This window comes from Gavialis gangeticus, unplaced genomic scaffold, assembly GCF_001723915.1.
Source record: "Gavialis gangeticus isolate Ggan-Ray unplaced genomic scaffold, GavGan_comp1, whole genome shotgun sequence".
NCBI classification, from domain to species: Eukaryota; Metazoa; Chordata; order Crocodylia; family Gavialidae; genus Gavialis; species Gavialis gangeticus.
Genome location: NW_017729032.1, coordinates 249181466 through 249200214, shown reverse-complemented (window position 1 = coordinate 249200214; position 18749 = coordinate 249181466). Strand labels below are relative to the sequence as shown.

Here is an 18749-nt window from a genome sequence, read left to right as displayed (position 1 = left end):
ACAAATTTAAGATGATCCCCCAGTACTTAGTTCCTATACATGGAAAATTAGAACACGTTTATAATTAAGTTATAACGTATTTATAATTTTCCATGTATAGAATCAAATGAATTCAGTTTGATGTCATCTTGGACTTTGGGTAAATATGGTAATATAACCCAAAAGAACCAGAGGTCAGAGTATAGACAACAAATCCATTGTGAGTGAACAGTTCTGCATCTGTTTAATTCTAAGTGTTTTAATGGTGATGGTGATGATGATCACCATCATTTATTAATAGTCAAATAAAAGAGAAAATGTGTATCTACATGTGGTAGAGCTATGTGTTTATCTTCTAATGCCACCAAGCTTACTATACCAGTACTGCTGTAGAAAGCTAGTCCACTAGAAGCACTGAACTCTTCAATGAAGAACTGGGAAAGGGAGATGTGCTCATCTGTGCTTAATGACTCATTCCCATGTTTCCAGTACAGCATCAGGTCATCTTCATTGTAAGCATCTGCAAGAGAATAAAAGCTAAATTACCAGCTCTACCAAGACAAGGCTGTCATGGTTTTCCTTGGGGGGATGTGTGCCCAGCACTTTAAAGTGGGTTAAATGCTTTTGCACCGCTTTAATGGTGTTGGTGTTTGCACACATTGGCAGTGTATTGCGCAGTAATTCCAGCCACTGTAGCAAATTTGGCAGCATAATGCGCCTTAAATGACTCAGGGCATAGCAAACTAACACTCCTCCAATGAGTTTAGTTTGCTGCCCTACAGCCGCAGAGTGAAGCACCGGGCTCCTTAGAGCTCAGGGGCTCTGCAAGAAGCCCTGCAGGCAGCCTGGCAGCAGCCTGGGAAGGCAGGTTCCACCTAAGGAAAAAAAAAAAAAAGCAGTGAGCCTGATCTTTTTTTTTTTCCCTAGAGCCTGCCTGCCTACCTGAGCTGTGCGGGGGCCCGGTGTTTCCCTTCATGGCTGTGGTGCCCCCTGGGACCATACAAGCCAGGTGCCTGCGGGCAGGTACTGCCTGGGAGGGAGCCACTGCTGCCATGGAAGGAAGCACCAGCTCCTGCCAGCCCAGGGACTGCTCCGTCCACCAGCAGCCCGCCCTCCCCTCCCTGCCACCGGAGAGGCAGGTAAGTGCAGGGGTGTGTGCATGACATGGGGGTTTACTTGGACCTAAATTGAAGCAGTGTTTTAAAAAATTCACCGCTTCAGTTTAGGGCCCCTGTTTCATCTACACATGCCCTGAGACAGCAGCTTGTAGCAGCTAACTAGAAGTGGTGGGAAAAAGTCCAGCAAAACATTATTTCTGCTGAATGTTCCCAACTAAGCTAAAATGTTTCCAAAAATCTTCAGTTTTGACCCAATTCTACTTGGTAGCCTATAAGTAGGTTGAAACCTAACTTAGTCCCTAAGTGCAGCTCCCAGTCATCACCAGACACATTACATTCTTGAACTGGGGAGACTGCAGTTTCTACTGTTTTTGCTAATCAGTAGAAGGGCAGGATCTAAAAGCCTTTGTACCCTGTTTTTAGTCAAATATTTTCAGATCACCTTTAAAAATGAATTACGCCAAAGGACAGATGGCTCTATCTTTCCATAAAGGATTCTCCATAACTATGGAGTACGAAAGAACATCCTTCCTTTTAGCCTTCCACAATACATGCAGAGCTCTTGAGGTTGTTCTGGAAAATGCCGGGGGGGGGCAGTGTTTCCTGGTAAGACTAAAAGGCTCATCTTCAAAGCCAATGAAACAGGGGACTTCACTGTCTACATGTGCATTTATGCCATCTTAAATTTACTGCACTGTAAATTACTGCACAGTAAGTGGGAATAGGCCAGTGTATACACATGCAGGTGTGAAAGCACATTAATGCTGTGTGGACTGACTTGGGACTAAAGTTAATGCTAAGTCAGTCCATACACACAGTGTTACTGTGCAGTAAGGCATTTACACATGCATTACTGAGCACTAACTAATCGCTCAAGTCAGCATAAGTCGCCATATTTACTGCATGGTAAGGGCATGCACATGTAGATGTGCACCTGTACTGCACAGTAATTCTGGTTACTGTGCAGTAAATGCACATGCGTAGACATGCCCAGAGTGTCTCCTAAGGGGGAACTACTATGGACAAACTGGACCGTGAATAAGAACACATATATAAAGTACATGTTGTCATGCTAGAGTCAAACTTACAGCTTTCCAGTTCTAGAGAACAATTCTGTGTGTCCAGAGGAAACCTACTGAAATCCATGAAACACATGGCAGAAACTGTTATCCTACAAAAGGGACAAGAAAAAAAATAATGACAATGTTTATAATGTCTAAAAAGAATCGGTGACTTAGCAGCATCTTACTGTGAAATCTCAAGTCATTTGGGTAGAATCCTGGCCCTGCTAAAGATTTTGTTCTTTGTCATTTTGAGTGATCCTGAAATGACCTTTTTGTTTAAAAGGTAAATCCAAACTGGTAGGAAAATGGTTTATATAAAAACCAAAACAATATTTTCTAACTTTTTGCTTGTCTTCTTCAATTTTTAATCACTCTGCTTCTGGGATTCCTGCTCCCTCCTATCTGAGGTTCAAGGTGCTTGCTCTCACTTGCTCTCACTTTAAGGCATTTCATGACTGGTTATGTTTTCAAATTTACATCTTATCAAGACCAACAGGGAAAATTTACAATTCTTGGTGCTTTTTCTAATCTTCTCATGAGTAGACCCAAACAGATAGCAATGTAGCACAGCATACTCCAAAAACTATTTTCACAGTAAGACTAGAAAATATAATTCTATAAAAAGATAAGCCCTGATTTTTAACACTGTCCCTGCCACAAACACACTTGGTATCTTACATATAAAAATTGCTGGTGTGTTTAACATCTGAGCCCTAGGTTGCAGGAGAAACCAAGTAAGGATGTTAATTCTGTCGTTCCATCTGGTTTCCCATGAATATGTGGATGATAAGTGTTCTAACATTTTATCCAATAAATAAAATAAAAGGTTAGAGGCAGCAGTTCAAATTTAAATACAGGCTATAGTTTTAGTTAGTGCTACATTTCCCTGTGCTGTAATGAGCTTATCTTAGATTTGACATTTTGCATGGATTCTCCAGTGAATTTTTATATTGAGTCAAACTCAAAGTAAATCTGGTTGTGGTTATAATTGAATTTCAGTGACTCATGGTTGATGATTGTATTGTGAGTGTTTAAAAATGTAGGATTTTAACTGACTGAAATGGTGTTCTGAAGCTGATGTCTTTAAAATTTACACTTCTGTGGGTTTCAGTTTATGTAGCTGCAGAAGACTCAGTGACCAGCAGCTGTATGTTGGTTTATAGAATGAAGGCCAGGTTAGCTAGTTTAAAAATAAATGAAATACAGTATTCAATACTGGGTATTATGAACACAAAAATGGGGAATATGCAGATTTTCCACAAATAGTCCGGATATGGATTAAACAGTATCCTTTGAATGTAAATCTAGCAATATCAAAGGAGGCTTTTTATGAACATTTGATTCTTTAAGAACACAGATACTGAAATAACTCAGGTTTCTACCCCACTGCATGGTCTTAGTCATTCTAAACCTCATCTAAACCAAAGAACATTTCCTCTGATCTATGTCACGTGAAAAGCTGAAGCTTACATTGTACTGAAATCAAAAAAGCCAACACAAAGCCTATGTGCCATTTAAGTCCCAGGTCAATAGGAATTATATACCTCACAACTTCAGGCTAGACTTCTGCACTAGGGAAAATTTTGTCCTTTTAAATAATCTTTGCCACATCATCTGATGTGCATAAGTCCCCTCAATATGAAAATAAATGATGCACTGCAGATGGCAAGGGCGTACTTGCTTAATGTTTCTGCTCTTGTTTAAAAAAACCACCCAAATCATTTTCATTGTGCTGTTCAGTAGGTTATCAGCTCCACCTACCCTGCTTTCCCCATACATGTGTAGCTCCCATGGATATTAGTGGTAGTGCCTTTGGGGGAAAATATCAGTGCTAATATCTTTCATGCAGATATGAGAAGAGATTTTTGTTGTTTGTCAACAATTTGTAATTTTATTGGACTTCTTGAACAAAAAGACACAATAAGCACTGAAGTATTGATAAAAACTTTAAAAGTAACTGTTTTCCAACAGTAGCTGTTCTTGTAGTCCTTGATGTTTCTGTATTTACATGTGAAATTAAAAAAAGAATAAAATGTAAATATTTCAACCACCACACAACAAACTGATACATAAAATAACAGAAAAGTGTATTGGCTGTAGTGCCAATGCTGGATTTGTTTGCCTCTATTAATACTTATGCCACTAATATTAACAAGGTTCAGTAACTCAAGCCATTCTGGAGAAAAGGATGTTAGTCTGGAGAGGAGAATGCAGAGACGGGATTTGCTAACAGTACTCAAATACCTGAAGGGCGGTTATAAAGAGAATGGAGATTGATTATTCTTTTGGTCTGAGGGGACAGGAGTAGCAATAAAGTAGTAGGGGAAATTTAGGTTGGAGATTAGGAAGAACTTTCTCATTATGAAGACGGTTAAACATTGGAACAGGCTGCCTAGAGAAGTTGGGGAATCTTCATCCTTGGATATTTTTAGGAGCAGGTTAGACACTTGGCTGGGGTTGTTTAGTTAGGAATGACCCTGGCTTGAGCAAGGGGCTGGACTAAATGACCTTGTTAGGTTCCTTCCAGCTCCACTTTCCTACGATTCTATGATCCAGATAGATTCTGAATTTAAATTACAGGCAGTCCTTGGACTTACGACACAACTGGTTTCTGAAAACCACATCTTAAGTCGAAACATTGTAACTTGGAACCAATTTTCTCATAAAAAACAATGTTATAAATGGGGGATTGGTTCCTGAACCAAAGCCTGATACCCTATTTTCATTTCACCAAAAATACCCCAGAATTTTGTACTTGATCAATTATAGATTAGTAATACAGCTACATTATTGTATTTATATTGTAAATAGCAATCATGGATTTGGAAGGACTTCTCTGAGGTGACTTTGCTGGACTTTTTGAAAGGCTCTTAGTTGGACTTTTAAAAGTGTTCTTGGCTGGAGTCTTCTCGGGAGTCTTGGCTGTAGGTTTTTCTAGAGATTTGGCTGCTTTCTTAAAGAAAGTGTCTAAGGAAGTTTGGACAGATGTTCTCCAGGGAGATGAGCGACGTAGTGAGTTTGTTTGCTGGCATGGCATCTCATTGGATTAAGCGTTGTAAAGTCGAAACTGGCATTGTAAAGTTGAAGCAGGGTGTCAATTTATAAATGATGTAAGTGAGAAACATTGTAACTCGAAGTGTTGTAAGTCAAGGACTGCCTGTACTTGAAAAATCATGTTAGCTGACACAGGATCAGCTGTAGGTATGGATGTACACGTCAGCACCAATTTCTAAAGACCCTTCAGTGAAAGCAGAGATTAATATTTTCAGAAACTTGAGGACGATATTAAGATCCCCTTTTTCTGTATTTAAAAAATAAAGGACCAGCCCTTAGCTGCCATCTTTATTAACAGAGTAGCAATCTCAACATACTGAATAAGCTAGGGCTATCCAACCTTTTAGCAGCCAAGGGTCACACACTGCATGGCCCACACCAGCAGGGGCTCTAGGCCCCCTCATCTCCCTGGGAGTAAGATACCCCAGCAACACATGGGTGGCAGCTCCCCCACCCCCACTGCACTACACCCCTGCTCCTCCCCCCACACACCTCCTTGGCTGCAGGCTCCCCCTGCACTATGCCACAGGTTCCCCTGGCACTGCAGGGTGTGCTGAGCCATGCCACCTACCCTGCCCTGCTCTACCCTAAACTACCCTCTAGGGAAAACTAGAGAAGAGAGGATGAGCCAAGGGCCCTGGCTGCAGCACCAGCTGGAGTGATTCGGGGACTAGCGGCGAGGGGAGCCTGGGAGGGGAGACCTGGGAGGGGGAGGGGAAGGGGGTATAGTTTAACCCCTTAGGCGGCACAAGCAGCATGCAGGCTGCCAATTGGACAGCCCTGGAATAAGCTAAAAACAAACCTTATTGGGAAGACTTGATGTTTAATGGCATGGATACCAGATACTTTCTCACTAGGTAGTACAATGACTTCTGAGCTTGACCTGCTGAGGCAGGCAAAATTATTCATGTCATATCTTGCTACTGACACTTATAAGGCAACATTGTTCTTACCGTAGGCTAAAGAGTACATTGCCATCAGGGTATACCCGGAGCATGACATTCTCCATAGTTGTATCATGGATGAAAGATCTCTTGGAGTGGACAAAGAACACATCAGGTACCCAGATCTTCTTTATCAGTCTTCCATCAAAGGTCATGCTTCTGTTTTTGGTACTAGGAAACGAAAGCCTCTCGTCTTTCCAGTAATGTCTGAGGTATAAAGTCATTGTGAAGTCCTTTGTGTAAAGTAAATTAAAAGGATGAAAGCATGTGTTATTGTCCTGCTTCTGAATACAGCAATGATAAATAGTAAAAGTAAGCAGAATCCTCAAACCACAGTGAGGCCTCCAGAGCATTGAGAGTGTTGTGGATGAGAGATGCCTATGAGATGTCTGTTGTTTGCTCCAGGTAGCTAGCACTAGTAGTTCAGGCAACTGAGGACTTGCTACACAACTCTCTTGAGGCTGGAAATTAAGCCTTGCCCACCTGCTCCTGTTCTGTGTGTTTCAAACCCAGAACTGACACAGCAAGAAGACTCTGGGGATACACCCAGCAAGAGCTTTCTGCTCTTTCTCTTGCCATGATTTATTTATATGCATATATATCATTATTTTCATCCAATAAATCAAAATTCCTAAATCTAGCACACACCAGGAAAGATCTGATTTCAGCTACATGCCTGTGACTACACCAGATGTACCCCAGCATAACAAATCCACATAACACATAAGTGCCATGTATTGAAATTCACTATAGATGAAAGGTATGTTCTTGCCCACTGCTGTGGACAGAACCAGTAGCACTGCCTTTTATTTAGGTTTCCTGTTACTTTCTATTCTAAGAACCTGTTTTCAGCTGACTATGACTTTGAAAAAAAATTAACCATTTGGGAGGAAATTTTTGATGCTGGGTATCTGTCTCAAGCCTATTCAACTGTTTCCAAGAATGGAACTAGAGAAAAATATCTTGTTTCTGAATGTTAGGATCTGTGATCTTTTCTTTGAAAAGCTTCATCGTGCCATGTTTTGAGAAACTTGGCATTTGGCAAAGAGTTGTGCATCGAGGATATATATTTTTTCCTGTTCCAGTTAGCACCTGGCTAAATTTGGCTACACTATAAGTTTTACTGTGTAGGGTAGTGTAGCTACACTTAAATTTTCACTGCGTTTCACAAGGTATTCAATATTATGCATTAATCAATACAGTTATAAACTAGCACAAAGAGGCCACTAAAGGTTTCTTGATGGATGTGTTTAACCATAAGCTATAACCTGGGGATAAACATGACTAGGAACCAGTGTAAATACAGAGCATCTAAGGGCTCACAACAAAAACAATAGGAATAGCTGAGTGCTCAGCTTTTTAAAAATCAGAGCTTTACATGCTGTGTCCTTCTCTCCTGCACAAGCGAACAATCCAGCACATAATCGCATGTAATAGTTATTACTTTCAGTGGGCATTACTCCTGCATATTGAGAAAAGAAAATACCCTCTTAAACTCTACTTCTTTAATTATACCATTCTAGATCAGCATTTTGGAGGGCTGTTTTTGAGACATTGGTGACCCCTGAGTTTTCATTACAATTATGAATTCCATTAGTTTTAGTAACACAACAATAATTATAAAATGTACCATGTCAACTTCAGAAATGCTGTCAATGCTTTCTATCTGCACATCAATGCCTACTGGGATTGGTGACCCTGCAAAATAATAGCACAAAAAATGAGGTGAGAAGTACAAGTGCTTAAAAAGAAGAAAATATTTGAATTTAAACTCTAAACCCTACAGATTTCTACCTCCTCATACACATTCTGTCTTGGGTCCATCCACTGAGACCATATCAATACCTGAAAGAAACTATGATGAAGACTTGATTATAAGAGTACATATCTTTAAGCAAACCCATTGCAGTCCACAGGATATCACTGAAATTTGCAACATGTCCCTGAAGTCTGCAGAGCAGAAGACAATTTTCTTATGATTCCAAAGCTTTCTTTAGGATACAAACAGACATCACCAAATGAAATGGATCAGCGAAACAGATGTTGCCTTGCTGTCCCATGGGATCTGGCTCCTGCTGTTTCCTGGATAGGAGTAATTTCTCTACCAGTGGGGAAAACCAGGGTTTCCCTGTTTGCAGAGACAGGTGCCCAGATAATTCCCTAGGTGCGCATCTCTGCAAACAAGGAAACCAAGGTTTCCTCATTTGTAGACACACCCGGGGAATCCCAGACAGGGGAACCCAGACAGATGCTCCCAGGGCTTCAGGAGCCTGATCGCACATGCCCCAAGTCCCTGCACTCAGGACTGGGTCCCTGAAGCCCCAAGAGTCCCTGCTCAGGGCAGTTGGAGGGTGCGGGCAGCTTCAGGCTGCCTATGCTCTCCTGTCTTAAAGCAGACACTGGCTGCAAAATAGTGGCACAAAATCAGACCACCTATATTGTGGCCACAAATTTGGGGCATTTGAGGTGTAACAAGGGGCATGGATGTCTGTTTCCACAGCCTTTGTGTCACCATAACAATTTTTCTGGTGGCACAAAGTCAAGGTCCATATACAACTTTTGAAAGTGGTATATGCAGTGTTTTAAAGAAACAATGGAATATCTCATTTATGCAAAAATGTAAAATGACATAAAAAAAAACACTGCTATGCAATTCCTTTATTTCATTTGTGTATTTTAAGCGGGACTTGATCCTGTACAGCTCATGTAAGTATCTTCTGTGAATATAAATGCGAAGTAAAAAGTGAGCCGAAAGGCTGGGAGTACTGAGAACTAGTCAGCAGGGTAGTTTTTTGTAGTTATCTAATATAGGAGCAAAGTTACTGCATTTCCTTTAAGCACTACACTGCTTATTCTAGTGTCTTGTTGGGGAGAACCAAGCATGAAGAAGCTTTGATTCTACTCTGGATTTGTCAAGTTCTAGAAAGGTACACTACAGTGAGCCTCAGGACACAGCATCCCAGCACAACCATCAGCAAGCAAAGGAAGCACTCAGCTATGCTCCCCAGTATAGCTTGCAATTAGGCAAGAAGGACAAGGTGGCTGAACAACATAATTAATGCAATCAGGACTCATAGTAGAGATGCTATCTTTTATTAGATCAACAAGATTTTTGCAAAAAAAAAAAATTTTAATTGTAATTAATGCAGCATTCAATTCCCCTTCAGTCATAAGACTGTGCCTCTGGTTTTCATGTTGCATTTATTTACAGAGCAACCACCAGCAGCTCTCTGCAGGCTCAAGTCAAATGAGATCTTTCCCTCCGATGCATGTTCAAGGAACTATGTAGTCAGCAGCAGTATAATGATGTTCCCAGGTGCCTGGAGCAACTGCCACATTCAGGGGCAACAGCAACTTCTGGTTGCTGCCATGCTGCCAGTGAGATCCTCTAGCAGCAGCTGTTCCCCCTTTTCCCCCATAACAAAGTCAGTGACCAGCTCACCTATCCCAGTCACCCCCTACCCTAGTTACAGCACTCATAGTCAGGGCTATGCACATGTTGCTGTGCTCTCTGCTTATAAATGCAGTAATTCAACTTCCTTATTATTCCTGTGCAGTCCGCTATGGGAGCTAGTTACATCAACAGTTTTCATTTGAAACTTGTTCTTACTAAAACTGGCTTTTTAATCACAATGGACATTTCCACTGGGAACACCTGATTTTGAAAAAATAATGAAAACCCAACACTGAAAAAATGGACTTTCCATTTTCTTGAACAATCCCCCCCACTCTCCCATGTAGAAGAAAGAAGCTAATTTTAAATCAAAGCTTCTAGCATGACATTTCATTTTCAGATCAAAAAGTCTTTCTTGCCCAGATCCAAGTAGTACTCTTATCAACTGATAGCAGAATACAAGTTCCATCAGAGGAGAAAGATCATATCTTCATTCCTGAGAAGGGGGAACATGACATTTTAACCAAAGTATTTAAAATGCAGGAAATGTTCAGATCTTTTTTGTATAGTTTAAAGAGCCCATCCCAGGGTAGAGCAGAACATAAAGACAATGGGACAAGTTCTGCTTTCCAGTATACTGGTGCAACCTCAGTGATTTCCTAGTGACTTCCCAGAATTTGACCTCATGTTTTAAAAGCACAAATTAAGTTTGAGTTTCCTTAAGATGGATTTTCCTTATTTCAGATTGTCTGTGTTTAGAAAGGGTCTTCTGAGTCCTCAACCTTTCTGTTAGCTGCTTACAACCCTGGTTGAGGGCAAGCTGTTTCTTAAGAAATCTAATGACTGTTTTTCAGTACTGGTGCAGCTACACTGGTGCTACCAACAGCAAGAACTATGGTAGACAATAGACATGGCTCTGGGGTTCTTTACACTCATATTGGGAAAACTTGTTCAAATACTATTATAAGACCAGAATAGACAGTATGGGCACTGGCTGGCGGTAAGCAGAGAGGCAACAGAAGATGGATAGATGTTAATTTAAGTGCTATTGACATTTTATAAGCAATAAAATACTGTATCAAATTACTACCTAGGTATTTTGCAAGGCAAGCTCTCCATTCTGCCCGCTGCTCTGAGTGGGATAGGTGTAGTTTTATGTTTAAAAATATGATGGACAGCAGTGGATCATAATCCTGACCTGAAATGAACATGCTGTGTTTTCTTTTTTCTTGTAGTTAGAAGAGACTCCCTGCATATGAAGTACACATGGGTGGTTGTGATGGGAGACAGTTTCTAGGATTGGAGGGACAAGTACAGACCTTATAAAACAAGGGTGGCTAACCTGTGGCACTTGTGTGTGGCACACGGCAGATCAGGAAGGGAAAAAGCAGAGCAGGGCAGGAAGCACAGGGCAGGAAGCACAGGGAAGGAAACAAAAAGCAGAGAAGCAGGTCGAGCAGGGGAAGGGGCTGGAGTGGCACTGGGGAGGGTGCAGGGCTGATCTGGTGCACATCTGCCAAAAAAATTGGCCCTTGCTGTTAGAGAACATCAGAGAGACTGATGAAAGGGTAGATTAGGTACAGCTGATTGTGACTTGATCATATTTGTTATGTGCAAACAAAATAGTCCCAACCAGTCATACTTTGCACATGAAAGGGACAAATTTCATAAAGCTGAAAGCAATGATAAGCCAAGTCAGCTTGGACAAATAATTTAAACAGAAAAGAAAATTGGGAACCATTTAAGAACATTTTCCTAGGTGCCCCAAAATCCACAATCCCACAATAGAAAAAGAGACGACAGTGATTGAGGCGGAAAAAAACAAAAAACCTAGCTTATATAGGAAGTAAAAGAAGCTATAAAAATAAATTTGAAAAACCAAAAAGTAGAATAAAGGGAAAGTTGACAGTGGGTGCATCTATATGTGATATTAGTGCACCTGAATAAACTCCAGCACACTTTAAGCTGCAGTTTATTGCTCCTGGGTGCAGTGTTTACACATGCACACAGGACTGCAGCACAATGAGCCAGGGTGGTGCAGCTCCAACTGGCAGGAGGTCCGGGGGGGGTCAGCCTGCCAGCCTGGAACTGCTCCAGCCTGGCTCAATGTGCTGCAGCGAGGCTGACTGGAGCACAATGGTGCTACAGTATAGGGTTAGCCAACAGGCAGACCCACACTGTAGCATCCTCATGCACGAGCCAGCCCTGGTCACTCTCTACCACATGTGTTGCTGTGGAGTAAATAACCCTGCCACAGGGTAGTATTTCTGTTGGGCAGTACTATCTTATAGTGGAGTTAATTAACTTTCTGTGGCCTAAGAGCACCGTTTGAGTAGATGGTGATGCTTTACTGCAGAGCTAATGAGTCAACTCTGCAGTAATACGCACATGTAGCTGTGCCCAATGATGATTATAAATCAAAGCAAGGAATTGTATCAAAGTGATAAGGGAAGCAAAACGCCACATGGAGGAATCTATGGTTGGCAGATTTAGGATGATATCTCTAAATAACTAAATATATCAGGAAAAAATAGAATTCTAAAATGCAATTCATCCATTACTGGATGGAAATGCTAGAATTGCCAATAATAACACAGAAAAGGCAGAAGAGTTCAATAAATGTTTCTCTTCTGTATTTGGAGAAAAAGCTGGATGAAATAACTTCCATTCCAACCATAGTTACAGGGGATGTTGAACAAGCAGTTTTGTTGACCTCTAAACAGCTGTAAATTCATTATTATTACCTCATCTTGGAACTGTCCAGCCCCTGCTCACCTCACTGGTGCTGAGCTAGAGCACATCAAATCCCTGAGCCAGAAAGTACAGGGAGTGATGATGACACCTTCATTCACTCTGACCCTAACCTGGCAAGGAAGATAAGCCTTTGACTAGCCCTAAGGGCAAGTGTAGCCCCAGTTACTTCAGCGAAACACATGCTTACAGGTAGTCATGTGTTTAAGTACCTTGCTGAACTGGGAGCTTTCTGCACCTTGTCCTTCCTCTTCTATTCAGCAGATAGAGTTCTCAGCTTATTAACAGCTCTGTTAATGAACTGAGAACTTCACTCTCTGTGGCAAACAATCAGGCACCAACATCACATTCACTTTGGAAAAAAGTAGCAAAGGGAAAGCTATGTTTTTTGTTTCCCGTTTTGACAGAACTGGAGGACAGGAGAAAGGATTTTGTTATTAAATTGAGCGGCTTCAATGGCTGCTGGGCTATTGCTACAGGTCATTATTTTAGAGGATTAGTGATTTTCACAATGGGAGTTCTGCAGATTCTCATGGTAATTACTCCTCAGCAACATATATATATATGTTTTTTCCGATGGATTTACACGTTCATGCAAAACTGCTTCTACTCTATGGGATCTGCTTTTCTTTATTTTATGAATGTAAAAGGTTTAAACAAAGCACATAGTTCTGTCATGAGCACTGAGTTTACTTTCATAGATGGCTGGAGCAAAAGATAAAAGCTGTATCGCAAAGTTATGTAACAACCTTTTTTTTTTTTTTTAATGTAGGTTTTTGCACTTTCAGTAGCATTTCAGTGACCCATTCCATGGCAGCAATGACTGGTTTTCTGTGGATTTCTAAGAAGTATTAGTTGTCCCTTTTACCATACAGTGTATTACACATTCATCCTCACAGGATACATGGAGAAATTAAGAAAATCTGCTCTTGAATTCAAACGTTTTGTTCTTTTCCTGCCTGATAATGAACTCATTCCCTAGCTGTCATACAATATAATTTCCACAATATTCCAAACATTTAAGAAGGAAGGGCAAATTACTACTGAATGCACATACATATACAAGATCTATTACTTGTGAATGTAGTGTCAGACATATCCTATTCTGCCAAACTGCCCCCATTTGGATATGATTGGAGTGTTGTGGTAGCTGTGATGGTCCAGGAAACATGCAAGAAGCAAAGTCCAATACAAGATATAACCAAGGCACTCTTGGCTAGCACCTAAGCCCTCTTCAAACTGCACTGAATTGTAACAAGGTATATTGCAGTTTTAAAGGTTGTCCCCAGTGTCAGACCAGCACATGGAAATACATGTCCCAGAAACCGTAGCTTTGCTAAGAGCGCATACGGGATAAGAATTAGGTATATAAAAAGGTTCCAGTTACCTTAGCAGAAGCCCAGAAAAGAGGCAAGATCTGTAATCTAAAAAGGCCTGTGACTCTGCACTGGTGGAAAAAGAGATGCTCAAAAGCATAAGGTAACACAAGAGATAGCAGAGTTCTGAGAACAGCATTACGTTTCCCTGGGACAAATGAAGCTGGAGGACTGACAGCAAAGGGATTCTTATCTTTGCTTGGCTTGTTCAAAATACATAAGTAGCCAAAGCCCAGGATGTATTTTAAAGGACTGTCAGAGTAAAGGAAGATGTCATGGACAAGGGAAGCACAGAGGTCTTGGAACACTCATTGAATGACAGCTTCCTGCTTTGGATCCCAAAGCTGTAACCTTTGAAGGCAGGTGGGAAGATATCTCTTGTAACAATGGGAGAATATTTTATTCAGATCTTCAGTAGGGGGATATGGTGCAGACAGGGGAAAAAATGGTGTTAGATGTCTTGTCAGAACCCTTGTGTTACTTTGGACTTCCCCTGGACTCTTGCTTACCCTAGACATGGTGAATTACTCTTCGTTTAGTTGCAGGGTGAAAGTTACCCAGCTAGCAGGCATGGTATCTCCTCTTTGACGAGCGATAGAGCACCTGGCTCTTGTACAGAAACAAAAAATGGAAGTGAAAAAGGTGAAGAGAGGGAGCAGGGCTGGTGTGGCCAACTCCAGCATGTCCTCAAGGGGGATGGTAAAGAAAGAGAGTGCAATTTTTCAAAAGACTTGGAACTGTACTGCATTATGGCTAAGAAATAATGCATAGGAGGATTATTTCAAAGGGATTCAAAGAACAGCCATCTGCAACCACTTCCTTCAACACAGTTCTGACTATCTTGCACTAGTTTGCATAGTGAGATGGCAGATCTTAGCTGGCTACAAGAAATATTTTTGGCACATGAACTGGCCTACACTGATTCAGAAAAAGTGATCTTTGGGCATGTCTACAAGTGCCCCTGACTGCACAGTTGTTACAGCCATTTAGTACTTGCTTTAGCAGAGACTGTGTTACTACTGCACAGTCCCAGCAGCACATGGGTCATTTCCAGCCCTACTGTGCAGTAGCACACAGTAGCTCATTGCTACTGCGCAGTAGCATTAGTGTCACAGCTCCTGCCCAGCAATGCTATGTCGCTGCAACTCATTGCTACAGTGACACAGCATCTTGTGTAGACACACTTTTTGGTCCTGAATTTTAGGACCGAGCATGGCCAGTCTGTGTGAGGTTTGCAATGCCATATATTTTTTCTTTTGTTGAAGTCCACATTAGACTCTTTTTTACCAGAACCATGGTGTAAAATGTGCAAATAACTTATATGCATCTGAACCCACCAAGTTTTCAGGTCTTTGATAACATTCTCTCCAGGGGGGGTGCTGTGTTTTAAGGCAATGACAATTACTCAGGCTGCCAGATACCTTCCCACAATTCAGCAGACGTAGAATCCTGTGTTGAGAAACTGTGGGCAGAACATCTCTTCTTACTCATTCATATTGTCTTTGCTTCCAGGAGTAAGTAGACGAAGGCACCATGTCCCCAGCAAAGGCAGTAATGGTTCACCTAATTCAGTTTCATCTGAACAAACCAATGTAACTATAGAGCAACAATATAGTTTGAGGTATTCATCCCAGGAGCTAATGGTTTCCCCTCTGGAAATCATACTTTATGCCATTGGCATACTACAGATTAATTTGTTTTAACAGTGGAGCTGCATCCAGACAAGCGTAGACATTTGTTTCCCTGGGGACAAGTAGCAGTGGCACAAGGTCTGCCACTGCTGCTTGCCCCAGAGAATGCTTGTGCCATGCACGCCCTGATGCATGGCAGGTTACCCCAGGTGGGGTAGGAGAGGCCATGGCCAGCAACTGTGATGGCCCCAGCAGCCTTACCTGGGCTCCTAAGGGCCTCCCAGGGCTGCATCCATGGCGCCAGTTTGCAGCAGCACGTGCTGCCACCACGTGCACCACCCCACTTTTTTTTCAGTGTGGGTTTTAATACCTGCATGTCCCTTGGCATGTCCAATGTGTGGCACCGCAGATGGGTCTGCAGCACCACATACCACACATCTGTGCTCATCTGGATGCGGCCTGGTAGGGCAAATTAAGGTGATGAACAAAGAGAGGAAGTTGGGTGGATTATGGTAGCTGGGAAAGAGACAAGCAATGAGGATATCTGGATAGGTAAAGGCATCAGGTTCTGTGTCCATAATGACACAGAAACTGTCCATCATGACACAGAAACTGTCCATCATCTACTCCATGTGCACATTCATAATCAGCAGTCAATGCAAAAGTAGTTTACCCCACTTTCCCTGAGAGGTGAGCTACCTTGCATTTATTGCAAAGCAAAAACCCCTACTGGGGGAATTACTGCGCAGTAGTTTATTGTGTTGTTAATTCTCGCTCTAGCCTAGCTCCTGATAACTTGCTCCCAAAACCATATCTGGGAGATCTTTTGGCCATGCTTAGATTGAGGCAACTATTGAAAACTCAACCAGCCCCAGACAAAGGTTTCCTTCAATATTACTTTTGCAGCAGACTGAGCCTGAGGGCCTGTCTGTGTCTGCCAATGACTGTGGCAGAGTACCTGCGACTCAACCTGTGAGAACCCTGTGAAGTGGAACCAAACCAAAGGCAAAAATCCAGTAGGGCAAACAATGTAATGGGATAAGTGCAATGTAACTTTCAGTGAATATAATGAAAGGGGCTTGGATACAAATAGAGCTAATACTGCATTATGGGCTTGGTTCACTTAATCTAATTTTACAATGAAATACAAGCATTCTAGCATTTCCGTAGCAATAAGTAGAAACAACATATTAATTGCCTGCTGTTTTTCATTCATTTTGATACGTATTCTTGGGCCTTGCATTTGCAATGAATCTATTAATAAGTGAATAAAGACACAAACTGATTTTTAAATTACTTTTTGCAAAAAGTCAGGGCCATATATTACTTGTGCTTAAACCTGAGCACATCTGGAATATCTTTGGTTATAGGAGATTACGCCCATGTAAGTGACAGCAGTGTTTGGCCCATTCAGCCTAAAGTTGGTGTACTCACCACCACAGTTGCAGACACATTTTCAGAAGGGGAAAAGAAGAAGTAACCAAGTAAGCAAATGCCATATTTACTTTTGCCAGTACCAGCTACAGCTATATTAGTGTCTGCAAGGCAGTGATAGTTAAAATGACATTCTTGACCTCTATACTTATTTTCCCAAAGATTTCTCCAAACATATTTGCACAGTCTACAAGTCAAAACAAAAAAGTCTCCTACCACCACTTCAAACTCGCTTTAGTACCCAGTAATCAAAATTAGCATGTGTGCCTTCTGGTTTTATATTTTTTTACAAGCACAAGCAAGCCTGTGTTTAATTTCCTGGTCTGCCTCATGTACTCTGCATGTCTGGTGCAAAGTGAATTTAAACTAGCTAGAGAAGAATTCCTCTATATAGAAAGTCCTTATGCTGGGTTCAGGGTAGCACACGGTGCAGAGCCAGCAGTCCCATCCCCAGACCTGACATAAGAGGAGTGTGCACGTGCTCTGGGAAGCATAGCAGAGCCAAGCTAGTAAAATCTCTGAGCCCAGCTCCAAGCTGTTACATCTGAAAAGCCCCACTTGGTGTCCCCAAGGACAGAATTTGACACAATACCACATAAAAAACACTTGCTTTTCAAATACATGCTCCTGAGCCCATCATTTTGTTGTGATTTTTTTTTCTCCCCTTAGTGAACGCATCCCACTGAGCTGAATAAATCATGCTTTGACATAGCACTAGAGCATGTGGCAGATACAACTCCACCAGGAATCACAGCACTGAGGTGCATTATTATTTATTAAGCTTGAAGAAAACACATCTCCTGCCTGTGTAAAGCCAAAGTGCTCTAAGTCTCTCCCTAGTCCCAAAGCCAGATTATTGCTGGGCTTATGCAGGTACACTAGTGGGGAGCGGTAAGCACTCTCTTTCCCCTGCAGTAACTGCTGTAGTTAGGCTATACAGGATGCGTGGGCAATCCTGCTGGCAGGACTCTACCAGTCAGGGTCAGGACTCTATAAACTCCATGCCTTCCAGAACAGCTTCATTGGAGGAAGCAAGACTGATCTCTAACTTATTCAGACTATCACCCCTTCCACCAGCTAATTTGCCGACCAGGGCTTCTAGAGGCACTGGGCCCAATCTACCACCATTGTCTTGCACCTTGTGCCATCACTTATACCAGTGCAATGGGAGGGCCTAGTTGGTATTACACATTACCACTTCAGAACGGTGGTGCTTCGCACCTACTCTGCACTGGTGTGAATAACACACAAGGTGCAGGGAACTGGTGAATTGAGTCCCGCCCATCTCCAGCTGCTCCTCCTTGCGTGTGGCGCCTGCTCCCTTTCACCAGCTTAGTTTAGGCTCTTCTGAACAAGTTAAACCCTAATGTTTGGAAAGGATTTAATCTTGCAGGGCTTGCAGTCCTCAGCCCCTGCGCCAGGGGTGGGCAATTATTTCAGGCCATTTACCGAGTGTTAACAAGTTGTTGAGGGCCCCATGGGTAGCCCTGCCCCTTGACGGGTGCCCCACCCCCTGGTCACCATCTTGGGACCAGAAGTCCTGCCCCCTAACCCCTGATCTTTGCCACCAGAAGTCCCTCCCCTTGCCCTCAGAAGTACTCCTTTCAGCAAAGGGTTTTGCCATCTCAGAACCAGAAAAATACCAAATTATACTCTAAAAATCGAACATCTACAACATTCATTAATTGCATTTCATAGAATATTTTTGTCCTGATTTACATGTGTGTGTAGTGCACATAGAGGTGATCGCACAACAGCTTAAACTAAAGTCTTACTCCTGTAAACACCCCCCCACACACACACACACAGAAAATTGGACTTCCAGTCCCTTACCCTTATAGGTGTTATAGGAGAAGAGTGAAAATACCATCTCCTCTCTGGCACAGAGGTTGAAGGTATTATTCATCCATACAGCGTTGCCAGTGCTTGTAATAATATTATGAGCATGGGAATCTTCAGAAGACTTTTTAATTGCTCATGATCACAGAAACAACCACAGGCAGC

General features: G+C 42.0%; 1 protein-coding gene across 1 annotated transcript in view; it reads right to left on the bottom strand.

Moving 5' to 3' along the window:
• GABRR3 (gamma-aminobutyric acid type A receptor rho3 subunit) overlaps window positions 1-18749 on the bottom strand; it is a 50069-nt gene that overhangs the window by 16960 nt on the left and 14360 nt on the right. Inside the window, exons 3-6 of the mRNA XM_019523909.1 lie at window positions 7790-7857; window positions 6169-6392; window positions 2186-2268; window positions 359-499 (exon numbers count right to left, since the gene is read on the bottom strand). Of these exons, the coding sequence (XP_019379454.1) occupies window positions 359-499; window positions 2186-2268; window positions 6169-6392; window positions 7790-7857 (516 nt within the window). The remainder of the gene's footprint in view (window positions 1-358; window positions 500-2185; window positions 2269-6168; window positions 6393-7789; window positions 7858-18749) is intronic.